Consider the following 26,414-nt stretch of genomic DNA (forward strand, 5'->3'; position numbering starts at 1 on the left):
ATCATGAACTTGCAAATTAAAACTTTAATACTGATAATATCCTATAAGATAGATAAAAAAGTGATAGAAATACATTAGACATTTTACAACTTGCATTAAATGAAGACTCCAATGATAATCAGACAGATATTTCAATAAAAGATTCTTCATGCACAATTTATATCTCCCGGGAATATCCTATTACAATTGCAATTTAGTCATTCAATCATAGCATTCTCGACTACTGCTGAGGTGACGAAAGCTATTGATATACAATGTGTATGGCCTTTCCAAAATCGTATAAAAATGTTATCCATCAGGATATAAAATAGAGAATCCGGAATCCCTAAAAAACGCCGTAAAGAACAAATTGAAAATGTTGCAGTCTCGGTTTTATAGAGCATGTTCCTAGACGGTAACCGTCACACCCCCTAGCCTTAGCCTAAGCAATTTTCAACATTTAAACATGAAAACTATTAAATGGTTCAATTATGAATTGAGAAACATTCCCACTATATGAAATAGTTTTACATTGGTTCACGTGTATGTAATAAACCAAAGTTGCAATAGGTGCCTGTGTCATAAAAATAATGTTTATGTTATCAAGACACAACTAAATAATATTAACATCACATAATTATGGTTTAATATAAACATTGACATTTAAGTTCAATGTTGTCATAGATGATTCTTAAAAATACAATGTATGAAAGGCATATCTCATAATGCATGACTAGTGCTCAGTTGTATAAAAAAAATACTCTAGACAATTATCTGGCAATTTTTCAAATAGCCAAATTGCCAAATAGGTTTCTTGGCATGAGTTTATTAAATTTGTTCGAATTGTTTCCAATTTCATGAATATCAATTCCGTATCAGTAAATACTCAGGTTGTAAGTATAGGTTTTAACTGTCTGAGCCGTCCATTCGCGTGTCAATACATTGGCAATGTTTTGCTTGATACTGTTATTATGTAACTTGTTTTCATCCATAAACGCTGCTCTCCTGTTAGATAATAAAGTCTTATTTTATGGTAAGGTTTTCATCACCAATTTCATCATGTAAGCCTCATCGAATTAGACCAGGCTGTACATCTTCGTTATACGTGATTGTGCCTTTCTCTATTGACATGTTACATATACTGTAACATCTATTTAGATGCCTGATTTGTAAAACAATTTTGAAATATATATTTTAGCAAAACATTTTCCACGTTTGCCACATTTAACTCTTTCGTGAATAGTAAATATGCTTAATTAATTGATAAATGTACTTAGAAACGTAAGCATTTCTTTACACTTTAATTCAACAAATCTTTCGTTACTTCATATAAATTATTATAAATGAATCCAGTAAAATATAATAATTGATGTATTATTTTTGTTTTAAAAAACAAATATGCAGCTCGACAGTTGCATCTAGATGTGTTACAACTAAGCATTGTGTTGGCCTAACGGTTTCTATCTTTATGATGAAACTATACATCGTGTAATGACATGTATTGTACAAACATTATTCTGTACAGAAATATTTAATTTAAACCAAATAAAGGAATCTCGGAAAAAAGAAAATAAATATCGATGTGTCTGGCATGTTGTTGAATAACTTTTTTCACGTTGATTTATTTCTTTGCCAAAACGTTTGAAATTAAGGCTATAAATCATCATATGTCGCTTCAATGTCAGGAACCGCGTACTTTAATTTTATTTTATGATTGAATTTCAACAAAGGTCAGAAGTGCGATCAAAAGTAAATAAATGTTTGATGTTTAACATAATTAGTTCCTATTCCTTTATTACAATTACAAATTTAACGATTATATGAGAATTATTATAGAAAAAGGTCAATATCACAATACTTGTTTGTCTCGAAATGTTATGTAACATACACATTTTTGATATAAGTGTCATCCAATGTAAACGCTGTATTTCTTAAAGAATAGTTTTCATAGAAGAACATAAGTCGATACTATATCAAACTGTTCATTGTAGCCTTCCTTTTTTCATTGTGCTTCATAGAACCGCGTTCGTGAAAAAGACAGGTAGTAACGTAATGAAGTGAATATTTATGAAGCCAAATAAAGCTAAATATTAAAAATGTGCTGCTTTTTACCTCAGATTTTAAATATTATGCATCGTATTCAGGAAACGGAATGCCAAATCAAATATCTTAACAATAATATACACTGTTGCATTATTCGGCTTTTATTAAATGTACGTATTTTATAGTTAAATGTATCTAACATGAAACAGAAATACTAATTGACAACAAATCCTTTCATTTTTGCTTTTACATTTACCCAGGATGACGTAGTAAACACTTGAATAAACTTACCGTTGTGATCTTTTCGTCCAATGTAAAACTATTATTATAAAAAAAAATATTTTTTAAGAATAAGATCATATGGTATAATAATGTCATTGGAATTGTAACAATATGCATTTTTGCAAAACTGTTGTGCAACTGTTACAAGGATGTCAAGGCATTTTGTTCGGGTAATTTCTAAATATATATCAAAATTCATATTCGTTTGGCATATGGACAGAAATAAATGAGCGTAAACAACAATCATTGAGTAAACCTGTCTAGGACCTTTGCCCAGTAATGATGTCCTAGACAAGTTTTTATCCGTCTGATCCTATTGTTTAATGGAATAACATCACAGTGATTAGTAAAGATTTTTAATCAACTATGCTGGCAAATTAAGCAACATACATATTATAAGAGTTGTTAGCAATTCAAAGCACATTATTTCTTAACGTTGTCGTGAATTGTTAAACTTGTTTGAAAGTCTGTTTTGCTGCTGCTGCACATTCTTAAACATAAATTAAAGTATCAATAATTGCAATCGCAATAGCAAAATTGTAATTGATTTTATTCAGGCATTTAAGACATTGTATTTTATTTGTGATTGATCATTGTAAAATAATTTGAACATGACAGATTATTATAGATATTATTTCGATTACATTTTGAGCTGAATTATTTGATCTGAGAATATCTTGGCCTTACATTATTATATTCTTGTTTGTTGAACTTGATTCCACATCAACATATTTTTGAAAATCATATGGCGACATTCCATTACACTGGAGGAGGAAAAGTTCAGATACCCATTAATTAAGTTACTACAGTCAGGAGCGGGTACCATCATGCGTTGATATTGTTTGATCAAATGAGACAAAGCATACAGTTTACTCCCATTTTTAAACTAAGAACTTGATAATTTATTTATATGAACGGCAGAAATTCAATGCAGTCAACAAATGTATCAAGAACATGAAAATGTTACTTATTTAACATTTAATTTTGTTTTTCTACAAAAGACAATATTCCCATACACATGTTTTTGGTTCTTTTTCAGCGATTTGATTTCGGGTTGAACAACAAATTCAGGTTCACTGCCGATATAAATACTGTGACAGTTACTGTCTATCGCCTACACATTATTAATTAAATATGAATATATGGATGTAGAATAGTACAACTATAGTCGCCTTTTTTCGAGGCCGAACTCTTCTCTTAAAGGAACTCCACTGTGGTCTAATTGCCTTAAATAATAGATTTTGAAATTCTTTCTTAAATCAACTGATACATTTAAATTTGAAACCAAGCAATAGATGATATATAAATATAGACGGTATTAAATTGATAATCGATTTTTATGCGATTTTTGGCCGATTTGAGTGAAAAGCGTTTAAACGGTTTTCATTTATAGGGCCAATTTTCACAATAAAGTTGATTATTTCTGGGAAACGGAGTGAGTGAATGATTTGAAACTTTGTACATGAGTAATTGGTCTAGACATACATCTAGTAATACAAAAATTTTGAAAAAATATTTCCGGCCCCTTCACGTAAAAAAACCTCAGTGGAGTCCCTTTAATGCAATTTAAAAGGAATATGGCGACTTAACCGACATGATATTCAGGTTCCTATTTATCTTTTCAATCATGCGTATTGATTGTTCTTTCATCATTTTCATGGATACCCCAAGAAAGTAATCAGATATTGCATCATATTTCCCTATATGCGATGATACTTATTTGGATATTTTGGACTTGATGGTTTTAAAAGAAAATCAGTTTTCTTGTTTTTTCCCATCGCCTTGCAATGATCGTGTCCCGATATAACACATAAATGATGTTAGGCCATTGATAAATTGACGTGAAATTTCCCTTTAATTCCCTTGCCATGTTTGGATCAAATCCATATGAAAAATGACAGACATGTTTTTAAAAATTCATTGATATCTAAGCAAATAAAACCAAGTGTTTTTTAAAGTACCAGACAAATAATGAAGAACGTAAAAACCCTCGTTTACATTATTATATTTACTTTTAACTCAATGTTTTTGGGAACATAAAACTTTTCATGCACTTAAAGTTTCTCTTCAAACAAACTATGTCGTTATTGCTTTTCTCAATAGTATTATTCATTTGATTTTTAGGCACTTGCTTTTACAAGGCCTTTTTATAATAAGTTAAAACGTAGCAGGAATTACAAGCGTCAAGACACATTTGCATTAAAGATTATCACTGAGAATTTGGCCAGGCATAATGGATGTTTGACTGTAGCATGTTATCACATCAATTTACAGTTTTGTAAACCGTTTGCTAATGGACAAACGATTTCCATAGAATGTCTGTAAAAACAATTTTCATGAAAGCATGCAATTAGAAAAAGAACACATTCGTAAACTTCACTTAACCTAAGCAAGCAAATGTTGGATATTCGTGTTAACAAAGAATTTGATATCCATTTTATATAATTCCGGTAAAACGAATTCACCGCACCAAGAGAATATAATGTTCGAACTGATATAAATGTATTTTTATATTTAAGCAAGGTGCAAATACTATACGGTTATAAATGTTAGTGCTGCTGTCATATTTTATACAATGAAGCATTACAAATCTTCAAATTTGTAATGATTGTATTCAACTGGTTTTCAATTGATCTTATCTTTATATTTTCTAATATTTTCTTTTTTTAATTTATTATATTGTTTTTTTTTTTGCTTGTGCATCAAAAATGTTACATGTTACATTATTTTATTTCTAAAAACTGAGCTGGCAGTGCACTTAATATTTGTAACTTGAAAGATTAATGATCAACAAGTCTTATGTTCTAGCCTAAGATTATTACTTTGCGATTTAAAATCATTATTTGGTCCGTCTTCTGTCAAATTGCTTGACAATTTGAAGACTTTTAGGAATTTTGTTTCAAAGGAAAATTAATGTCTTAATATCTTATCTCAGAATGGTAACGTAAAGGCAATATTTCTATCATTTAAAGATACTCGTATAAAATATAGCTACAGTGGATATATATCTAGTTATAAATATATTAACGAATTACCATTGCCTCAAACGCTCTGTTCAGTTAGTCTAGCATATACTACAGTTGTACTTATCTTTGAAAGCGCTATAATTTTCCTTTGCAGTACTTGTATATGATGTAAACCTTAACGTAACATGCTTTGTAAAGCATGCTTTGTATTAAACACTTCTGGACAAATGAATAGAAACATAAACAACTTTTGAATAAATCCACGTCTAAATGGGTGTGCTTTTTGTATTGTTTTTTTTATTTTGACATATTTTAAATTTATCCAATACCGACAGTTCGATATTATTTATGTAGAAGCAATCCCGTACTTAATCACGATAATCTTTTGCGTGTAAATATTTCAATATATTTAATTTAAACATTGAAAACTGCTTTAAGGTGGTGATTGATGTCTTTAGCTGCATTGAAGTAACCACTGTGTACTGCTCCTCTGAGTTTCTCTTAATGAAGACAAAATTACATTTGTAAGGCGAATGACATCATAAATAAAATGCGCGGCAAATCGACGTTATTTTGTACAAATATCGATCGAGCTAAAATGATGATTATTATACATTTGCATTTCAAAGCAATCATATACTGATGCACGTGTCAAAGGCGTTTCAAGCGTTGAGGGTAAGAATGTCGTGAAGTATTTCAACACAAATGTTGTTCCCAAATCATAATATGTAAATATATATTTAATTTAATTGTTTAAACCTATTCAGAGCAATTTAGTGCTATTAATATCTTTAAGGGATACTCAGGTAAATTCAGGACAAAAATACTAGAATGATATCGATCTTTTGTTGTTTGTTTGTTTCATTTTACGCCTTTTCCCAACAGTATTTTAGTCATATAGGCGTCGATCTTTTGTACTCAAATCACGCTAAATTTACATTTTTAAAGTCCCAGCATGAATTTATGTATAAACTCTATATGTTTTTGGTTAAACGGGTAATATAGCTATATGTTTTGAACGAAATTTTAGACGCCAACAGAATCACCAAGTAGTTTTAAAACAAGTCATGTGAGTTGAACACACGCTGGAAGTAATAATAACAGATATTGTGGGTATTGTATGATTCAAACAGGTATATGTTATTCATTCGACATGTTCTTTAACATTTCCAGGGTTACTGTGACAACTATTAAAACCTTAACGGTCTGACCTGACAAATGTGGGTCAAGTTAGGAAACCACCATTTTATTCTTTATAAGAAAACAAGTTTTCTCCCTGTGACTACATAGTGTATTTATTTTGAATATATTTACAGAGAGATGAATGAAAATTTCATAAAGAAGAAATACAATTTTGCTCTCCCTTTAACAAGCCTCATAAAAAGGTAACACATTTTCTTATGCCTAATTTTTATATCTTGTTTTATAATAATGAAGTGTTTCCGTATGCCTTGAAAAAGATGCTTAATATTTATGCAAATATGTGTATTTCACCCTTCGCATACACTTACAGCTTTTATTTCTAAAGTATTATATTCATCATTTACTGCTGCCATTTCCGTTTGTATCCTAGTCATTTATAGTGATAATGTCATAGATTATATAAATAAGAAAAGTTAAAGGAATTAATTACTAATAATGGTGTCTAGACTGATCATAAGCGTGACGGACCGTGTCACAATAACGTCAGACGTGAGTCTCTTCATCAGTATTTGTTGAATGTGTGCAGCTGAAATTAAGACTTGATAGGGGTAGTAATAAAATAATAGTTATGTCATGTCTGATGTGCAACTATCAGATTGACGTTACATAAACAGGCACAATCAAATAAATGAACAAAGATAAAAAAGACGACATTCGATGAACGCATCTCCTACCAAATGCTTGCAACAAAGGACCACCGGCAAGGCACACCGACCTGCTGTATTTCTGGCATACTTAAGGAATCCTGTTTTCCTAACCATTGTTTACCGAGGTAGGATGTTAAATTGTGTGATTATGACATTAATCATATTTTTTTCACGCACACACAATGTAATTTACATTTTTGTTTTACTAACAAAATTTTGAATTGTTTTGTATGTTAACTATCGAATGGTACGTCATAAGAGTAATGCTTATTTCACATTTTTGTGAGGAAGTCATCCAGCTAGCTTACTGTTGCCCTATGGTGGTTTTGCTCATATGCCTTTCATGTCGGAAATAATGCAAGGAAAGTGCCTGGGGTCTTCCTCAAGCAGTCAAGGAAAGTCGGCATATGACATTTACAGTGTCGGATTGGAGTGTGTCGGAGTGTTGAAAAACAACATTTAGTCAATTAAATTCAAATTGATTAATAACGTTTATATATACCGATAAGTTAAATGTAATATTATTCAATGGAAAGAAACAGATATTTTCAAAAGGTTGTCGGTGATTATGTGCTGCTGGATTTTGCTGGGGTCTGCGTTTATTGAATGCCACCATCCCTTGTTGGTCTTTGCTCTAATATTTTAGTCTGATGTTCCATAAATGTTATACAACTTCCATTTCTTGAACTTAAAAGTACTGAACGTGTTTTTTCTTTCATTGTTATATATTCTATAATGTTATTTTATTGTAGGTAATATATTCATAAAGCATTACAATGTAAACAGATAGATAATAATCCACCTTTGTATGCCATCGCCGTTGTAATGAAGGGTTATTACAAAAATCTATAACGCTCATGTCATAGCTGATGAAAAAAGGTTTGAATCTGAATTTTGATAGTTGAAAAATGAGTTTGAAAAGTCCTTATCTTTACTTATATCAAATGTTAGCATTCATTAAATGACACTCAAACGACTAGAGCAGGGTAATTCGGTAGAATGTATATTATATAGTTGTACTGTAATCTAGTATAGATTGTAATGATATGCATTAAACTTTTTTTGTCTTGGCATATGACTTAATGATAAATGTTTGCAAGTATTCACTGACCAGGTGTTGAATTTCAGAGTGCGAGTTTTTTATCAGACAGTTAAAAAAATGAAAACCTTGATCATATATACAATTTTCTAAGTTTTGCGTTGCTTTCATTACAGCACATTTGTATTGATATAACCGCACTTATGTAATATCAATACATTATTGAATTACCGTTACGGTTACGTTTTAATATTTTTTCAAACAATTACAGTTAATTCGTGGACATATAATTGTGTTTTTTTCTGCTAGGCAAGAGTTGTATCTCAAATGATTGTACCGATCTTTCAAATCTCCCCTGATACTACACAACTTGCTATAGTTATCAAAACTATGGTCTTATATTGCAATGGCCGTTATATTGAGATGATACAAATAAATGACTCCAATGAAAATAGACGTAAACATGTGCTGTATAAAAAGTTTCTTATAGAAAGATAATTAATAACTTTGCAATACATGTATATGGTTGTCTTTAACTTCATTTTTCCGTGCATTATGCCACGCTTTAGCTTCCTTTCATTCATAGCATATAATAAGAACAGAGCAGAAATATTATTTCGTAGCATATGCAACATAGTATCTTGTTATCATTAAATATCAAATATAAAAGATACTTAGGAATTGTGCGTTTCTGTACATTAAACGTAGTAATGTTTAAGTTTAAGTAATATATAACACTAGAAATAATGAGGTCATTCTTACCATTTGTTGTGTGACAGTAAGTTGTAAATGATGAGAAATAATTGTCACTTAATATCATTCCATCAATCAAAAGCTATTTATTGTCCACTTGACCTAATCTCTTATAATAGCAGAGATTATTCATATTTATTTAGTCAACAAGTCAGAACTGTTCACTTGACCCATGAAGTGTTCATTTGCACAATTAACAAGCTTATGAATAAAATATTTAACATATGTTCAATTATCCAAGATTTTATTAGACAGCTTGTCAAGAAAAGCCTTTTAAATGAGAAAATAACATAAAAGCATTACACAAGAATCAGAGAGAAAAAAACTTCCTTTAGGCAACTCAAGAGGGGATAATAAATGCCACCAAAGACAATATATTGGATTATATTCAAAAATTGGTTAGCTTTCTCTATTAGAATAAATATCGTATATATTGACGTTAAAATGTTTTGCATTTACATAAACATTTACAAATGAATTATCATATTATACCCAAACCAATTTAAATGTATTGTCTCTATTTTTGGCACACCCTTCGGACTTTTTTGTTTTAAATGCTTGAATCGTTTCGTTAGCTAAGAATTTACTGAAACAAACCCTTTAAATACTTCATTGTACAATCGTCGCCTTCCAGTAAAATTACAATGAAACGCATCAAATATTGTTCTTCCTTATTTTTCTTTTTAACGATAATATCAAAATATTTACGCAATACAGTATAAAGTGATAATGGTATATTTTTAGCAAAAGTAATAACTGACTGTGCTGTTCGAAAATACCAACTTGTGATCGAGTTCCTATAATATGATCTGATGAACAGTATTATTGTTTGGTTTTATTAACCTGTCAATTACATACTGATTACACGGTCGATGCACACAGTATATTAATCTTCGGTAGATTTTCGGTAAGTTCCGTGAGATGTACGCTGTACGATGGAATTTAATTTAATTTGTATCTCTCAACAAAGTGTACTCAGCGTTATAGCGCAATAGGGTAAGGCACGAGTTTATAATCTAAGTGCTACACGTGTTTTAAGTTCGAGACCGCGTATGTCTATGTTTTTATTTTCTTATTAATACTTTCAACAATATTGACGCTATATATGATTATTTTATGTTGTTCGTTTTGTTTTATTATGTTTTACTTAATTTTGTTATGTCTATAATCTTTTTAAATAACATGTTTTAAGAATTCATGTTTAAAATTAAAACGGATTAAAATCAATAAATGTCTTTTCAATGCTGTAAAACACACTACAAACTGTTCCATTAAAATATACGGCAAAAATAAAGAAAGAGTACTTAAACAATGGCAACAGCAAGGATCGAACCACAGACCTCTAAATTATCAGGCATTCTTTTGACCGACTGTACTATTGTGAATTAACGAAAACCTTCACATTAAGCTGGCGTGACTTTCAATCCATGACTAATATACTCCACATTAATTCTCGTAAACTACACGGACCAAACCGAAGTGGGATCGAATATTTAAATGAGTTCTATAATGTATGCATATTTGACAGGTCAATAAAATCAGACTATAATAAACAAATAAATGTGTTAGAAAACAATAGGATGTAAATATAAAACTTTAAAATTACATATATTATGTAAACCTGCTCCTCGTTAAAATTATAAAAAGATAAATACCATTTTGTAATTTTGAGAAGTAAATCTTGCCATGTGCTAACACACAAATCGGTAGGAAGTTTCTTATTAGTCGACGTCTTGTTTCAGCTGGTGCTTAAGTGTGTGTATGATTGAAGGGGGGCTGGGATAGTAGTTTAGTACCATCTATGAAAATACTAAACTTAACCTAGCCTGCAACATTTTCAATATTTTTAGGCGTTCGTAATTGATTACTTTTTCCTCTGTTTTATGGCATTTGATGTCAACTATATAGCTCATAGTAAAGATGTCAGTGCATTGTAAACAAATTTTAGTCTCCATGCCTTTTTTCGGATGGTTAAAAGCTTATAACACTTACCAGTAAATATTATGTCACATTTTACGTTGACTTTCCACAGTGACTACAAACTATGCTTCTTAGTGGACTTTAAAGATATACATGACTGTATGTTTTCATGTACGTTTTTTGTTTAATATAATTTGACCTACATATATGAAAATTGCAGGCAATCTGTTAAGATATGATTGATAACGCTAGATATAATTTAAAGCTTCAGAACAATCAATTACAGAAAAGACACACTGTGGCACCACGTAAACCGTGGTTGTGTACTTTTAAAAATCATTTGTACATGACCGGTACTATCGTAAAATAATTGTATAGCGAACAGCTAAACATTCAAAATTAATTTTCTGGAGTTTCTTTCACTTAACATGCTGCAGGCAGAATTGTATTACAAGTATTTTGGCTTTATCGAGACATTTTAAATACCAGATATCGAGAATTCGATACAAATTAACATATAGGTAGAATTATTTAATGTTTTTAAAACAAATATTAAATTTTGCTAAAATTGGGCCTTTTCAAAATTTAAAACGTAATAAACCGCAATAAATGCAAACAAAAAATTTTTTCATTAAAAATGAAAGTAGGTAAAACTGACATAAAGTTTAAAACAAAACATTTTAAAATGCCATTAATGCATTTTTTTATCAAAGATGCCATTACAAATAGTAAATAACAAAGTGTACTTAAAGGTACAATTTTGCCGGGCCAGCCCCCCCCTTCGCAAAAAGGATTTTTCCCAAATTTTAGAAGAATCAAACAAGAAATTTGTTTTTCATTTTGAAATACTTTTAAACAGAAATCCCCTTGAATTTATTATTTTAAAAAAAATGGGGGGGGAAGGGGTAACTTTTTGGTAAATAAAAACCACAAAAAAATTTCAAAAGTAGTTTTTTAAATTTCCCAAATAAAAAAACCCCAAAAATTCTAATAAACATTTTTCCCAAAAAAAGCAACAGAAGCAAAAGACGGTTACGGAGAATGTCTAAGACACAAAAAATAGAAAGAGTTAAGAAATAAATTAAAATCATTTTTGCGGTATAATGGGTCTTTAAATTATAATATAATAATTTTATTTCAATTTTATTAACGAAATAAGTGCATTATAGCAGTTGATTTTTATATTAATTATGATACTTAACAGGTATTCATTGTTAACGTATACCCTTCATCGGTGTTGGATTCATGCCTGCTTACAGGAAATTTAAATATGTTCAAATGAATAAGCTATCCAGAAAGCCACTTTATGTCTGTGGTTTTAGTAAAGCTTGGAATATGCTTCACTATTTTTTAAGTGTAACCAAACAAAACAAACATGGAATCTTAACGTATTTCATTAAGCGTTGTTTCTGACCTTAAACCGAATATTTTCTTTCACTTTTTTCACAAGAATTTGCAGGATCTTACATTCTGACATTAAAGAAACATTTTGGTGATTTATGGATTTAATCTCGGAGGCGGTGACACAGAAATAAATCAGGCTAGAGAAAGTAATTTAAAATGATGTCAGACGTATAGATTTTGATTAATCTTTATCTTAAGAAACGCATCATATGATAACGAAGAAAACGTATGCGTGTGTTATTTAACGTAAGTTTATATCCGATGAAACTTGATATAATTCATTGCTTTTCATAAATTGGTGGTTTTATTTGTATGCAAGCATTTTGTCAAGGTTAAGCTGTATAACATATAATTCATATAATAATGCACGTTTGTAACGTCGCTTTTCTTTCGATAATCGTGACGTTTATATAGTTTTATATACACGGCTGCTGAAAAATAACTTCTTTCTCTAACAAATGATACATGTTGTATTATAAATTCGTTATGAATATTTCTGACAGGATAAATGACCGTATAATATTTTTATCATGTATATAAACCGTTGTTTGCAATATAACCTGTCTCGCCAGCTAGGGTTATAGCTTGCGACTCAGGCTATATTAATAATCAACCTTTTATATAGGACAATATAAACGCTAAAAATCTTAATAACTTATACTTGATATAAAAATGCAAAACAGATATTAAATGATAAGCTTATGATAGCATACATAACGTTAACATAAGTCCAAGAAAATTGGCAACAACATCGGTTAATATTGTGAACAGAGTATTCAGAGCATGTGTTTGGCGTTTGTATTTTATTTACTGTGTGTAGTGTATTTTGACGATATCAAAATATGAAATGCAGTTATTTATTTCAGATCTCTATAAAAAATAGGTTTCTGGGAAATGCAAAACATAAATGTCGTTTACTTATTATTATAGATTATACTGTTAAATTATATCGACCGCCACTTTTCGTTTTTACACTGTAGTTACCCCATTCACAAGTAATGTTTACAAAGTTTGGATTCCTTGGTGTGGATCTAAAGTCCAAATTTAGGTTTCTGGGAAATGCAGAAAATAAATATCGTTTCTGCATTTCCAACAAACCTAATTTGATATATAAGATCCACACAAGAGATTAAACTTCTTTTTAATTCCATATAATATGCATTCCAAAAAATGTCTGTTTCAAGTAGTCTATAAAAATATATATACCACTGTTAGTGTAACAGTAATAATTGTCTGGTTTTGGTATATGTTGGCAATTTAACCTATCTTTGACCTAACTGAAATAGACATGTTTCTTTAATAGGCAAATCTTTGCTATGCAAATTAAAACCACCCACTGTTTCCTGTCAGGCTTTTAAATGACATAACAGCGATTTATAAAACGGAAATCTGATTCTGTAATACGATTAGTTGCATCATTATCCACTTTTTTGCTATCGTGTAAATCGTCATCCAGCCACATTTTTATAAACTATCAAATACAAATCAGCTGTATTTCTCTGGTTATTTTATGTGTTCATCCAGCCACATTTTTATAAACTATCAAATACAAATCAGCTGTATTTCTCTGGTTATTTTATGTGTCTAAATAAGTATCGATTGATAAACAAAATTTGTACTGAAAAGCAGGAATGTGACGTTAATGAATTTCTGATGTTTTGTTACAGTTTTGCAATGTTGTTTCCTTTACTACTGGACATTGATAACTAAAATGCTCAGCTCTAGATTACTTAACAAAACTCGGATGTTGCACGCCATTATGCGACAATGCCCATATCCATAGACGTTAAAACTTAAGAAGCATTAATGGTTCATGATCCCAATCGACTGATTAAAGAAATATACGCTTTGTTCATTTTTGCATTTTTTTACCTTTTTTTAAATTTACTACTAATGTTAAGCTTTGTTGAATTTGCTCAATAATCGGAACTTTATGTAAAACTATGTTTACAACACAAAATGTGCACTGCTAACGTCGTTTTTCACGTGCCTATTTACAAATTGACTATGCATTGTGATACAATATGCTGTAAAGGAAGCCGGAATTAAATATAGAAACCTTCATTTTGCAAATATAACATCGAAATACGCTCTATTTTTTAATTAGATAATTATTTGAAAATTTATATCTAAGAATTGAAGACCTTTATTCATGAAAAGGTACAAATATAATATCAAAGAAAGGAAATATGGGGAATATCGTATGTTATATTATATAGGTTCCCCGCCATCAATCAAATATAAGGCATATAGAATCATTGATTCTAATTTCTGACACCAAACGTGACTGAAACAAATTGAAATGATTTATTGTCTAGGAAAGAAATACAAGTTGATTGCTTTTTACAAGAAGCAAAACCAAGGGGGAAGTTACAACAAAAATGCTCTGTCACTTTGATATGACAATCTTAAATTGTGGTTAGTTACTGATCACTGCCATAGTGCATTGAACTCATAAAGTGTTCCGAAGAGCCAGTAAGGGAATGACAAAATGCCAAATTTGCAAGAATTATTTTATTATATTTAGATAAATATCAAGTTGCGTTTTGCCTGATTGTCAAACAGTCAATATATCTTTTTGATAGAATTCAAGTAAAATGTCAAACATTTTTCTCAGCACACTGTATTACCCGGACGTTAATATTTGATGTCAATTAAAATTGGCAGGATATTAGGTTTATTGTGCTCTGCAATGTTTCAAATGTTAAAGCATAATTTGATCTGACGTGTAATGAATCAATTAAAATCAAAATATTTTTCAATATCAAATTTTGACGGATTTTTTTGACAAAAGACAGTTACTGTTAAAGATTATTACACCAGCATTAAATCTGCATCATGCGTTTATCAACCGTAGCAAAAATCCTCAATTAGTATATGCTGATAACAGGTTCACAGATATCAACAAGAATCAATTTATCGACCACGATAATAAGAAAATGATATCACGTCTCGTATGCTAAGTCACAGTCCAACAAAATTCGAGGTTCATACTTTGTTAAATGATACATTCAGCCAAATTGAAATAGATTATACAAAATTTCAGCAATAAAAGTAATAGAGCAATTTAATGGCTGATCATATTGTATGATTTCTTGGAGAAATTGATCCAACAAAATATGTAGGTTTTTTATATGTCATTCGTAAATGTAACAACTGTTCTTAAACTGTAAGCAGTCTAATATTTTTGTAAGGCTACCGCATACATATACACGTATCCCTGTACATTAAGCGAGATATGATCTGTAGTCAATGCATATGTAAACTGTTTTAATCATAATAAAATGCCAAAGCTGGTTTTTGTTAAAAGAAAACATATTCTGTAATTGGATTTGTAGCATGACTGACCACTTGATGTAAACGTCTACTTTAACTGGGAATCGCGTTAAGTCAGATCATTTAGGAAAGTGATTATTTACGGATTAAAACTTAAAAGGTCCATTTTCAGCTATTCAAATTAATTATTAAATTGTTATTCAAAAGGAAATTCTATTAAAAAGTACCACTAATCCGTATTTAACTAAAATTTAATTCCATTATTTTCTAAAATTACTGACTTTGTTTTTATGACTGAATAATGGAAAGTTCCGCCAATTTGCTTCCTGTATTTGATTATTACATTGAAAGAAATGAACATAATAATTGTCACAATTATCTGCCAGAAGAACATCAAATTTGTAAAATGGAATAAATAACCTTAACGTTCAGAACGGCAAAAATGAAACTGCTCCGTGTCCGGTTTGACAGAGAATGCTAATGAACTGAAGTGGAACACGATGACTACAACCCGCGGTCCGTGACACTGACTCAAACAAAATGCAACATTCAACATTAAAGTGGTGAATTACTTATATATATAATAACTTTTAAAGTGACATTATGCTCATATTGTCATAGTCAAGTTGAGCTGAATTGACTTTTTATTTCAAAAGATTAACTGTTAAAATGATGTTTGACCAACAGTTATTTTTGGAAAATGTTTAGGATAAAATTTAAAATCTGCCTAATACATAAAAAGACTGCCCCACTCTTTTTATAAACTGAATGTTTCAGGTAAGTTCTAATTGATATTTACAGAAATTTCGTTTCGATCCGTGGAATTATTGTTTATGTGAAGTAAATAATAAAATTAAAAGGAATTATGGCAATATAAAAACTTGTTTTTACTTTAACCTGTTCACTCACTGTATACCCTTGAATTGGCATAATGTCACTTTAACAGTTACTGTAATAACCAAATGACATGAAGTTAATGATGGTGTCAAACATGACAATACTGAAATATGCTATAAGCTTATGTATATACTGAACACTCTGCTGTCAGGTATTCAATTTATATCTGATAAAAACTTAAGTATTCCAAAAGATACTCTTGGAAGAAATGCTAAAGACGTATATTTTAGTATCAGATACGAAACAATATCGGTATGAATAACCAAAATTATACTTTTGTGTGTGAACGAATGCATGTAGTAGCGTTAAGATAATCACCTACATGATCAGTATGTTGTAGAGAAAAAATGATTACAATATGTTGATTAGTTTCTGATATTATTGCTTAATAACCTACTCAATAAATTGAAATATACAATTTGATACATGATGTTTAAAATGAAGTTAATATATCGGTATATATACTTGCTTGAATTGGTTTGCCGACATAATCCAGCTAATGCCAATATGGTTAATATTCTCACTTTCGTTTATAAATTGTGTATTTAGATTATAAACCGATATTTACAAGACCACATATACGCTTAGAAAGAGTATGTATTACGTTTTTTGTATTTTGTTAAAAAACATTCAGAACTTATGATTCTTGCTATCAATGTCAATGATATGGAATTAACGGATTCCGAACAAAGAGACTTGTTTCCCCTAAAATAAACAACCATGACTTACTCTTCACTTCAGTGTTGTTATATTTTTCTGGTCCTTTGGGATCATTGATGCCAGCACTGTTCAGTCTTGAGAATTTTGTACCGTTCAAGCCGGTGCTAGGGGGCGTGAGGGATGTTACACTTATTCACTATCCCTCATGTACAGACTCAATCAAACCGAGTCTGCAATTCTTATGTAATTTTGTTATGATTTATGCTTCCGAGGGAAGATTTTTACAAAAAAACATAAAAAGTTGTGTTGAGTTGATAGCAAGATCTAAAAGTATTTGATAATTATTTACTACTTAATATTTTCTATTAAGGACGCAAAATTGTTTAATGAATGATAATGTGTATATCTTATTAAACATTGAGCGTCAGATTCTTTGTAGAAATTGAGAGTATTTGTTCTTATATTCAAAATCACTTTTTTGTAAACAGGAAAAAAACTGTCATAAGTGTTTTTGTTCTTTACCTTCTGTAATGTAAGATATATTTACTGAATACTACTACAATTTAGCCAATTGGAAAAAAATGAACGAAGAAATGTTAGTCCGTCGGGAAAACAGTAGTTTGCTTATCTCTTATTAAGATGTATAACATGGTCGTGTTTTCCGACATTGCCATTAATTAGGCGCAAAATAAATCATTGCTGCCTTTTTATCTTGTTGCGGCATAGTGCTAAAATGAATTCAGAATCTTAGATAAAATACAAATACCGTTCTTTTGTCGAACAACAAACAGAAAATGAGTGGCTACGTGTTCTTCATAATTATGTTGGTGATGCATTTAACAATAAAGATGTAATGGAAATTCTTTAAATAATAGTACTTCTATTAAAAATGTAATATTTTGATAAATATAGGATAAACATCAATATACTTTAAAAAAAATACTTATTAACATTCTAAATATCAATCGTTATTAAATAATACTCTTTAGAACTCGATAAATATATAGTTACATATAAATTTGTATTCTTACATGTTTAAACCTCCTGCAACCTTTTAACATGTAAGAGTTCAAGTAATAATGCAATATAAATGAATGTGTATGTAGGAAATTATTGTCTGTTGTCTGTTGATATTAACCGCCCACACATTTATGTCAATACAGAAAATAACTATGTTGAGGTTTGTAAAGGAAATTATCTGTTTCCGAGGATTTAATGGTCCAATCAACCGTCTATAATATCTGTTCTGTATTTTTTCAGCAACTTTGCAATTTATTGTACATTTACAGATTACAAAACAGATTGCAAACCCCCGACAGTATCTGCCAGGACATGACGAAAGCTTCAGTGAATGTTTGGTGTAGGTCTAGGAGGAAGTACACAAGAAGTGTTTGGTTTTCTTTAATAAACCAAAACTAAGGGCCATAGTTCGCAAAAACTTCTTGACTGGCAAAACGACGAAAATATTCGCCCAGCACTAAAACCATTCGTGTAAGTTTGGAGTAGGGGGTGCGTGCAAAATAAATTGTTTACGTCCGTCGACCTGCCGCCGACATACTCTTATATAATAACCAGATTTTTCCTGGTTCAGAATATTCAGCATTTAATCGAATTATTTCTGACTATATAGCATTGACATGAACAAAAGACACATCATAATATTTCATGGCAAGAATGCTTGAAATTTAACGATCAGTTAGGGCTACATTGGGTTAAGTTCAGGTCGTTAAATTCGAGCTACTTACCCCTTTAATTTTCTATGAATAGCTTTTTATTTGAAAGTATAGAAATAACTGGTATTGATTTGCTGAATTTGATATATAACCGGCAGTTCCCATATTTTGATATCTAGGCGCCCCACTTTGTTTCCTAATATACAATTATTTCTTTTAAATGGTTAAATCAAGTCACATTGTCTGAGCTGTGACAATACGATTACATTAAGCAACAAATTATGAGATCAATTTTTACCAAAAAAATCATTATTAGTTATATGAGATGCTTTTATTTGTCCATTTTATTGGAAATAAGGTCATTTCTTCAATTCTTTATCATTATCAGACAATGACATCTACTTGACTCTAGGGAGCACCTATTGTTCATATTTAATTCACTTGCTTAACACTAACACTGTTAGCACAGAACTAAACCTTCTGGCCCTAATAAGTTTATAAATTGCCATGGATTACAAATTCTAATCACCATGTGACAAAAACGCATAAAACGTATAGGTTATTCATTTAAAAGAAACAATTTTGTGAGAAAAAATATTGAAAAGTTGTAAACTATTAGTAACAAAATATATTAAATTTTGTGGAAAAAAATACAAAGGCAAATCCTATTTATGGAGATTTTTGTTGGTTGGTTGGATGGTATTTTAACGCCAATTTTAACACATTGTTTGATCATATTCCGGTGCTAGGTCAACCTAACCGACTTTTCTGCATAACTTGCGTTAGATGAAAAAAGGACTTTAATTCAGAAGAACTGTTTGACTTTGTAATGATAAAATAGGAGAAAGTCTGATAAAGCTAAAATTGAACACGACTGAGCCTGTCATGTTCTGCAGTGGTAAATGCATGCTACCGACTGAAAGTTTATATATTTCAGAACGAAAATAGTTTTGTCATCATCTGAACCACAATACATTTATAATATGTCATTGTAGCAACGGATAAAACTTATGACGTAAGTAAACAGATGTTTGACGATTGCCTTTATCTGATAACTTTTATGCTAGACAGTCGATTTATGTGTATTTGCGTGCGAATAATTATTCAGTCATCTTGGAGTAACACTGAATAAAGCTTGAACGTGCGCCATGTCTGATTATATTGGTATGATTAATCACCTAGTTTATAGGTGTCGAAATAAAGTTATAAATCAAGGAAAGTGACGACGTGTTCTGATATCTGAATTCCCAAAAGATCAAGTTTCTTGTCAACAAGAATTAATATACAAATCAATATGTTAAAAACAGTTATTTACTAGTTAAATTCCTTTTGGAATTACCAAATGCAAACGATATTTAGAAACATAATCATGCCCATAACAGTCAAAAACGGTAATATACAGTTGTAAAACGTTTAAAACAAATTACCCCCATTCATGAAATTTCAATTCATGCGAAAAAAGAAGAAATCCCTCAATAAGGGAATAAGGGAAAATTATTCGAATGAAATCATAATTTGTTTTATATGAGAAGTGACGAAATGTGCACAAACTATCACGTCTCCTGGCATCGGCTTCAGCTTTGTTCATTTATCAACGTTATTTCGTATTTTTCGTATTTTTGTAGCAAGTCGTCAAGGCTTCGGATGAAATACTTACCCGAAATGGTTTAAATGTGTTTTAACTAGTTATTATAGAGTAACATAATTATTATGACCATAGGCGGATGTTACTAATAGGGAGTAATATTTTAACTTATAATGAGTACAGTCTAAACAAGGACTACCCAGCGACAACAGTAATTAAAGATATTTTATGTTTAAACTATACACAGCCTCTTTTAAATGTAAAGTTAACATTTGTAGTACAACGAGAGAAGATGTGTTATGTTTTAAGCAGTACATACTCGTACACTAGGCAAACACTGTACTCAAGCAAAGTATCATTAAAGATCTGCCATTTTTTAAGAAAAGGCAAACATTAACTTGACCAGTAAAAGTGATTTTTTAAACATAAATTGTACATTCTCTGATTCGAATTAAACATCTCTAGTAGAAAATTGCCTAGATTTTGATCAATATATCCCATAAAATCATTTAACCTATAGATTATCATGAATTTTCTTTAATCATTCCTCTTGTTTTAATCATTTTTTTGTTGTGGACTTCGCTCAAATAACGTTTATATTGAAACATATTTAATGTTCTTTGTTTCATTCAGATAAGATCAAGTTATCTGTAAGTGAACATTATATGGTGGTGTTTAGTAAAATATAATTTTACATTAATTTACATGAATAAATATATTTGTTTAACTTTAGCCATTTCATTTCTAATGGTATGCTGCAACGTTAAGGCATGAGCTTTCGTCATCAATCCAATCAACGTATCCTGCGGCGGGATTAGGAATTTTAAAGTTTTTCATAAAATTGTAATAAAGTTGTTCATAAAATATCGTTTCGGTCGGTAATACATTGCGTGAAAAATGTTGCAATTTACAAAATATCTCATGAAAAACCCACATATATCCAAATCTTCTTTCTGGAGCTAATATGTTTGTATTGTCATTGTCTTTAATGAACCTCCGTGTTCTAGATTTGTTTACCTGAGTATCATTTATAAATATATCTACGGTAATAAAAATTTAATGATTTGAAGGAAGTATTTTCGCTTCATATAGGCATTTAACATAGAAAAATATGTCAATGTCTCAAGTGGAACTACACAAGTTTGTACATACGTTTTTGTATAATAGGTCAAAGTAATTATTACAATTTTAATATCATTATACTATTATATTGTTCTATTACAGTTATTTCTCTGTCCTGTCCTTTAACCATCTTACTTGCTACATAGATTCCTGAAATATTGTTATTATGTATATTAGAATTCAAAGTTACACACATTGTGGAACATAATTATTCGAAACGCCGTTGCATTTGACATATCATATTTTCTTTATCGAAATCTTTCACATTTTATGATTGCCTTAACGTGTCACACAGAAACCTACTGGGAATTTTCAGCAAGCTCAGTTGATTTTCAATTTGCAAACTTATCACCGGCAATCGCAAATATTTGAATAAAACTATGACAGATAATAGACTGCCTCTCCCTTACATTACATGAACATATTTTTGTTATATTTACATTTTTAAATAGACTTCACTTAAATTAATGATATGATTTCGTTGTGCTAATATTTTATGGGGCAAATACAAATTATAAAAATATGAATAAATTATCGCATAAAAGCAACAAAACACAACCAAACAAAAGTAATTATATTGTATTAACCACTTTATATGAGCAAACATTGCCAAGACTTTAAGACATTGGGCATAAAGCCATTGCGTCTATATTATGCCATTTGAATTGAAATTAGCCATTGTAAGGCAGTTTTTGGAATACAAATAAACACATTATCTTGTACGAGAACTTTAATTGTACAGTTATCGTCAAAAGCTTTGCTGTTTGTAAAGATCAAACTGTGTAAATTTTCAATATAATAAGAAACAAACAATACATATATATGGTAATAAGTTGGTCGCTTGGAGGAAGAAAATGAGTTTAAAGCTACTCGCTTTTGAAACAATGGTGTAAATGAATAACAAACAGATGCTATCAATTTCAAAGTACATAATTATTTTCTGTATGCATAATGCGTTAAAAATTTTTCCTTTCAATGCTTTTGATCATTTTCAAAAGTGCATTATTTTTGATAACACACGTGTCCAAAGTTAACGTTATTCCGATGAAACCGTGTAGATCTTTTAATATGCAGAGAAACCTGTACGAGATTTTTAACAGTTATCAAAACATTTTAATTACTTGAATTAAGTTGCGAAGAATTATGAAAAAGATTTATTTTATCTCAAATGTACAACAATATTGACCTAATATTATACTGCATTTATTAGTAGTCCAAGTATCTGCAACAAACAACACATCTGTACAATACACTGCCTGCTTTGCAAAGTGTGCCGTGATGATAGTCAATTACATCTTACTGTGTTTTCGTTTTAGAGCATTCCTGTCAATAATAAAAATAAAACAGTTCAAAATAATTATATTCTTTTCCAATGTTAACCATGTATTCACACTCTATCTTGTCGATATGCAAGTGAATATATTTTGGTAAAAATATCACTTTAATTAACTCTATAATTGTACTCCATCGTCCTCTTTTTGCACATGAATGCGATGCATATCCGTTTCATTTACTTTGCATAGGCGATAACTTTCAGTAAAATTTACTGTCGATTGTCTTCGGAAGTTCTTTTTACTACAACAGCAAATCAACGATTTAAACTGGTTTCTAAATTTCTTTCCTGTCGCACAATATAAAAAGAAGTTTATACTATGATTTGTATACATCAGCATTTCAGCAATTGTTTCAATGAGCATGCGCTTTGTAAGTGAATAGTCGTCGCCAGCGTCTTCGGCGAATGATGTATAGATTAACACTATGACCATAGGAAGTGTGGTGACGAGGAATGCAATAGAAACAGCCAATAACATGAACGTTATTTTCTTACTCATTTCCCCTTGAGATCTTTGCTTTGATCCAGTAGATGAAAACGACGAATGCTGCCTTAAAATAGCCCTTGCTTTCTTTGCAGATATAACATTTTGAATGATAAAACCATTCAGAATAATGATAACTGAAAAAGGCACAAACGAGTATATCCCGGCATCAACCCAAGGCCAAATATTTTCTACCAAGTATGAGTACTGAGGTTTTGCCTGACACTTTGAAATGATGGTTTCATTGTAAGACAGTTCTTGTAGTTTTACTGACCAAAGGAAGTGGAAATTTACTAGGAAGAAGAATGTAATGATAGTTGCTATAGTTATGCGGGCGTTCCGAGCATTGCAGAATCTTGGCGCTTTGAGTGGAACCATGACAACGATTGTTCTTTCTATAGTTACAGCAACTATCAACCACACTGACGTATCACTGCTAAAATAACCTAGGAATTTCACAATTTTGCACAATACGTTGTTCATGTCCTCAATATTTAAGACAAACAATCCGAGCCAATGCCGAAACAATCCAATATATAACACTATTAAATCCATCAACGCTAAGACACTGAGGTAACTGTACGTAGATGCTTTCTTGGCATTGTTCATCAAAATGAAAAAGGAGAAAACATTTCCAAGAGTACCGATAACGAGTAGAATAGGTGATACAACTAATAGTATCTGTTTGTGCGCAATGTAGTCAGAATATTGCATTAACGAGTCTTCGTAAGCCTTGATCGTCATGACTGCCGATCCACTTTACCATAACTGTACCTTTACTGATACGAAATATGTTGCGCCACGTTCAAACTTAAAAGTCAATCACGCTCCCAAATGGTATTAAAATGGACATATGTTATCATCATTATATACAATGCCAACTTGCTTGCAAATTTATCAAAGTTTGTCGTTGAATAACTTGTATTTCTCCATCGCCTGAAAGTAAACAATGTGTACTGTTTTAAAATAATCGACATAAAGTGGTGCATTGTTATCAATTAAATTTAAAACTTGTTAAATGACTAGACTTCACATACACAATATAACAATATGTTGTTTATTTGAATAGACGTTTGAATGAGATGTTACACAAACTATTTTTGCAACCAAATAATAAAGAAGATTAAACTATGAAATATGATAGTTTACATGATATATGATGATAGAAAACCTGAAATATGATATTGTTTATCTTATCCTTAATAATACAATAATTGTTGCTTTTTTATATGATTCATAAAAATAAATGAACATTCCTATCAAAACAAATTATCCTGTTGAAAAAAAATAAACTAGTTTAAAAAGTTCAGAATATTTAATGATAGGATGAGGTATATGTACAGATTTTTATTCCGATACACAATGCTAACTGTCGAGGCCTTTTATTATGTATTTAAAGATCATTCGTAAAATTTATAGAATCGATAAACTGATTTTAGGTTTAAATTCTTAATTTTTTATGAACTATGTATTATTAGAAAAAAATCATTATGATATTTACTATTTAATTATTCGGAAAAAATATGCGTCATATACAAATAATGAAGCTTCATATCCATCTAAAACTGTTAAAATGGAACACATGTGTGATATAGTCAAATGACATTCTCCTAAATCTGCAAAAAGATCATTGTAATTTATTGTATATTTTGGCAAAAGTAACCAGGAGGCGGTAGTTTTCAGTAGACGGTAGTTCAAATTATATATACAGACCCAAATCTTACATCCAATACTTTATTAACGTATTGTTATACAGACAGAATATTTGTCTGTGGGACCTATTCTTTAATTCATCAATTCACTCGTTCAACATAAAGAGAAAGCCAAACTTCATTACTGACATTTCCCATGAACGACTGTTCTTGATAATAAACTGTCCAATTATCATAAGCTACACACGATTGTTGACTCTGTTAAACACTATGCTCGTTTCGTAAATTCTAGAAACTTATTTAATTTACATTATGTATTTCCGTAGCTGATAGTCAGATTGAATGTTTTACATATAAAGGATACAAATTAAATATTTATTGGTACATAATCATATTTTCTCATTAATTGAAAGCTTACATGCGAAAAGACCCCATTCCAAGTGAAATAATTACATGTTTCATAAAATATTAAGCTATACAAAAATGAATAGATTTGACAAAACAAACTGGAAATTATTTATAGATTACACAGGTTAAAGTATTTAGAATATGATTAACCTCATCTTTAACAATTCGAAAATAACAAATATACATGTGTATAAATTAACTGCAACACGTTAAATAAAAAAGGTTCAATATTACCTTTGAAGTTATGCCGATATTGGATATTTGAAAAAAAACTAATGTTTGCTATACAGTCTCTTTTAAAAATATATTACAAACATCTTTTTTAAGTACACAAAAATAAAATATGTTATGTTTTAAACTCTACACACTATAGGTTAACACGATTTGAATACAAAGTGTCATAAAATAAAAGTATCTTAAAATTAAGTATTTTATTCAAAGATGAGCAAAGTATAACTTTAAATTAATATGAATTAATACTCTGTTTTGCATAAAAACTATTCATTTTTCGGCAAATAATTCTATAGTTATTAACATTAAAGCATTATCATTTAATTATATAAGAAACAAATCCATATACGTTATGAAATGTTATTCGCTTGATTATAATAACAAATATTAATTAATTCAGAAATGAAAACATTAAGTTGTTCAAACTCGGAATGGAAGTATAAAATCCACTTTACATCCAACTCTAATTGAAAGATACTCCAATATTTTTTTTAGCATTTTCCCGAATCAAAACTCTTTTTCACGCACTGTTTGTTTGTAATCTTTCATTCCATTTCATTCACCGAGTGAAAAAATATAACACATAGCATCAGCTTTGCCTTTGAGAAAGATTTGATAAAAAGCATGCTCGTATCAATTGATAAAATATTACTATTTGTACGCAAATGTTTTTGAATGACAACGATGTAACGTCTTATCTTCAGAAGATAAAAAAATCTATTGGGCTGTATTTGCAGTGTCTTCATTGTTTAGCTAACAACGGTCTTCATTGATGTTGAAACTTATTGAATAACTCACAGATTGTTTGGCAGCGGGAGCATCTATTCCTATAGCAGTTACCGTATTGTTTGTTAACC

At 30.2% G+C, this 26,414-nt stretch overlaps 1 protein-coding gene across 1 annotated transcript; it reads right to left on the minus strand.

The window, feature by feature from the left end:
* Positions 1-22,711: 22,711 nt before the first annotated feature.
* LOC132740186 (probable G-protein coupled receptor 139) lies at positions 22,712-24,196 on the minus strand. Its single transcript, XM_060728041.1, has one exon. It carries the CDS (start codon positions 24,008-24,010, stop codon positions 22,901-22,903), a length of 1,110 nt encoding a protein of 369 aa, XP_060584024.1. The 5' UTR covers positions 24,011-24,196; the 3' UTR covers positions 22,712-22,900.
* Positions 24,197-26,414: the final 2,218 nt, after the last annotated feature.

The sequence above is a fragment of the Ruditapes philippinarum genome, unplaced genomic scaffold (assembly GCF_026571515.1).
Source record: "Ruditapes philippinarum isolate M1 unplaced genomic scaffold, ASM2657151v2 ctg4380_1_1_1_1, whole genome shotgun sequence".
Classification (NCBI taxonomy): domain Eukaryota; kingdom Metazoa; phylum Mollusca; class Bivalvia; order Venerida; family Veneridae; genus Ruditapes; species Ruditapes philippinarum.

Bases quoted from the DNA above. Each gene is read 5' to 3' on its own strand.
- LOC132740186 (XM_060728041.1), bottom strand. From the start codon at position 24,010: ATGACGATCAAGGCTTACGAAGACTCGTTAATGCAATATTCTGACTAC.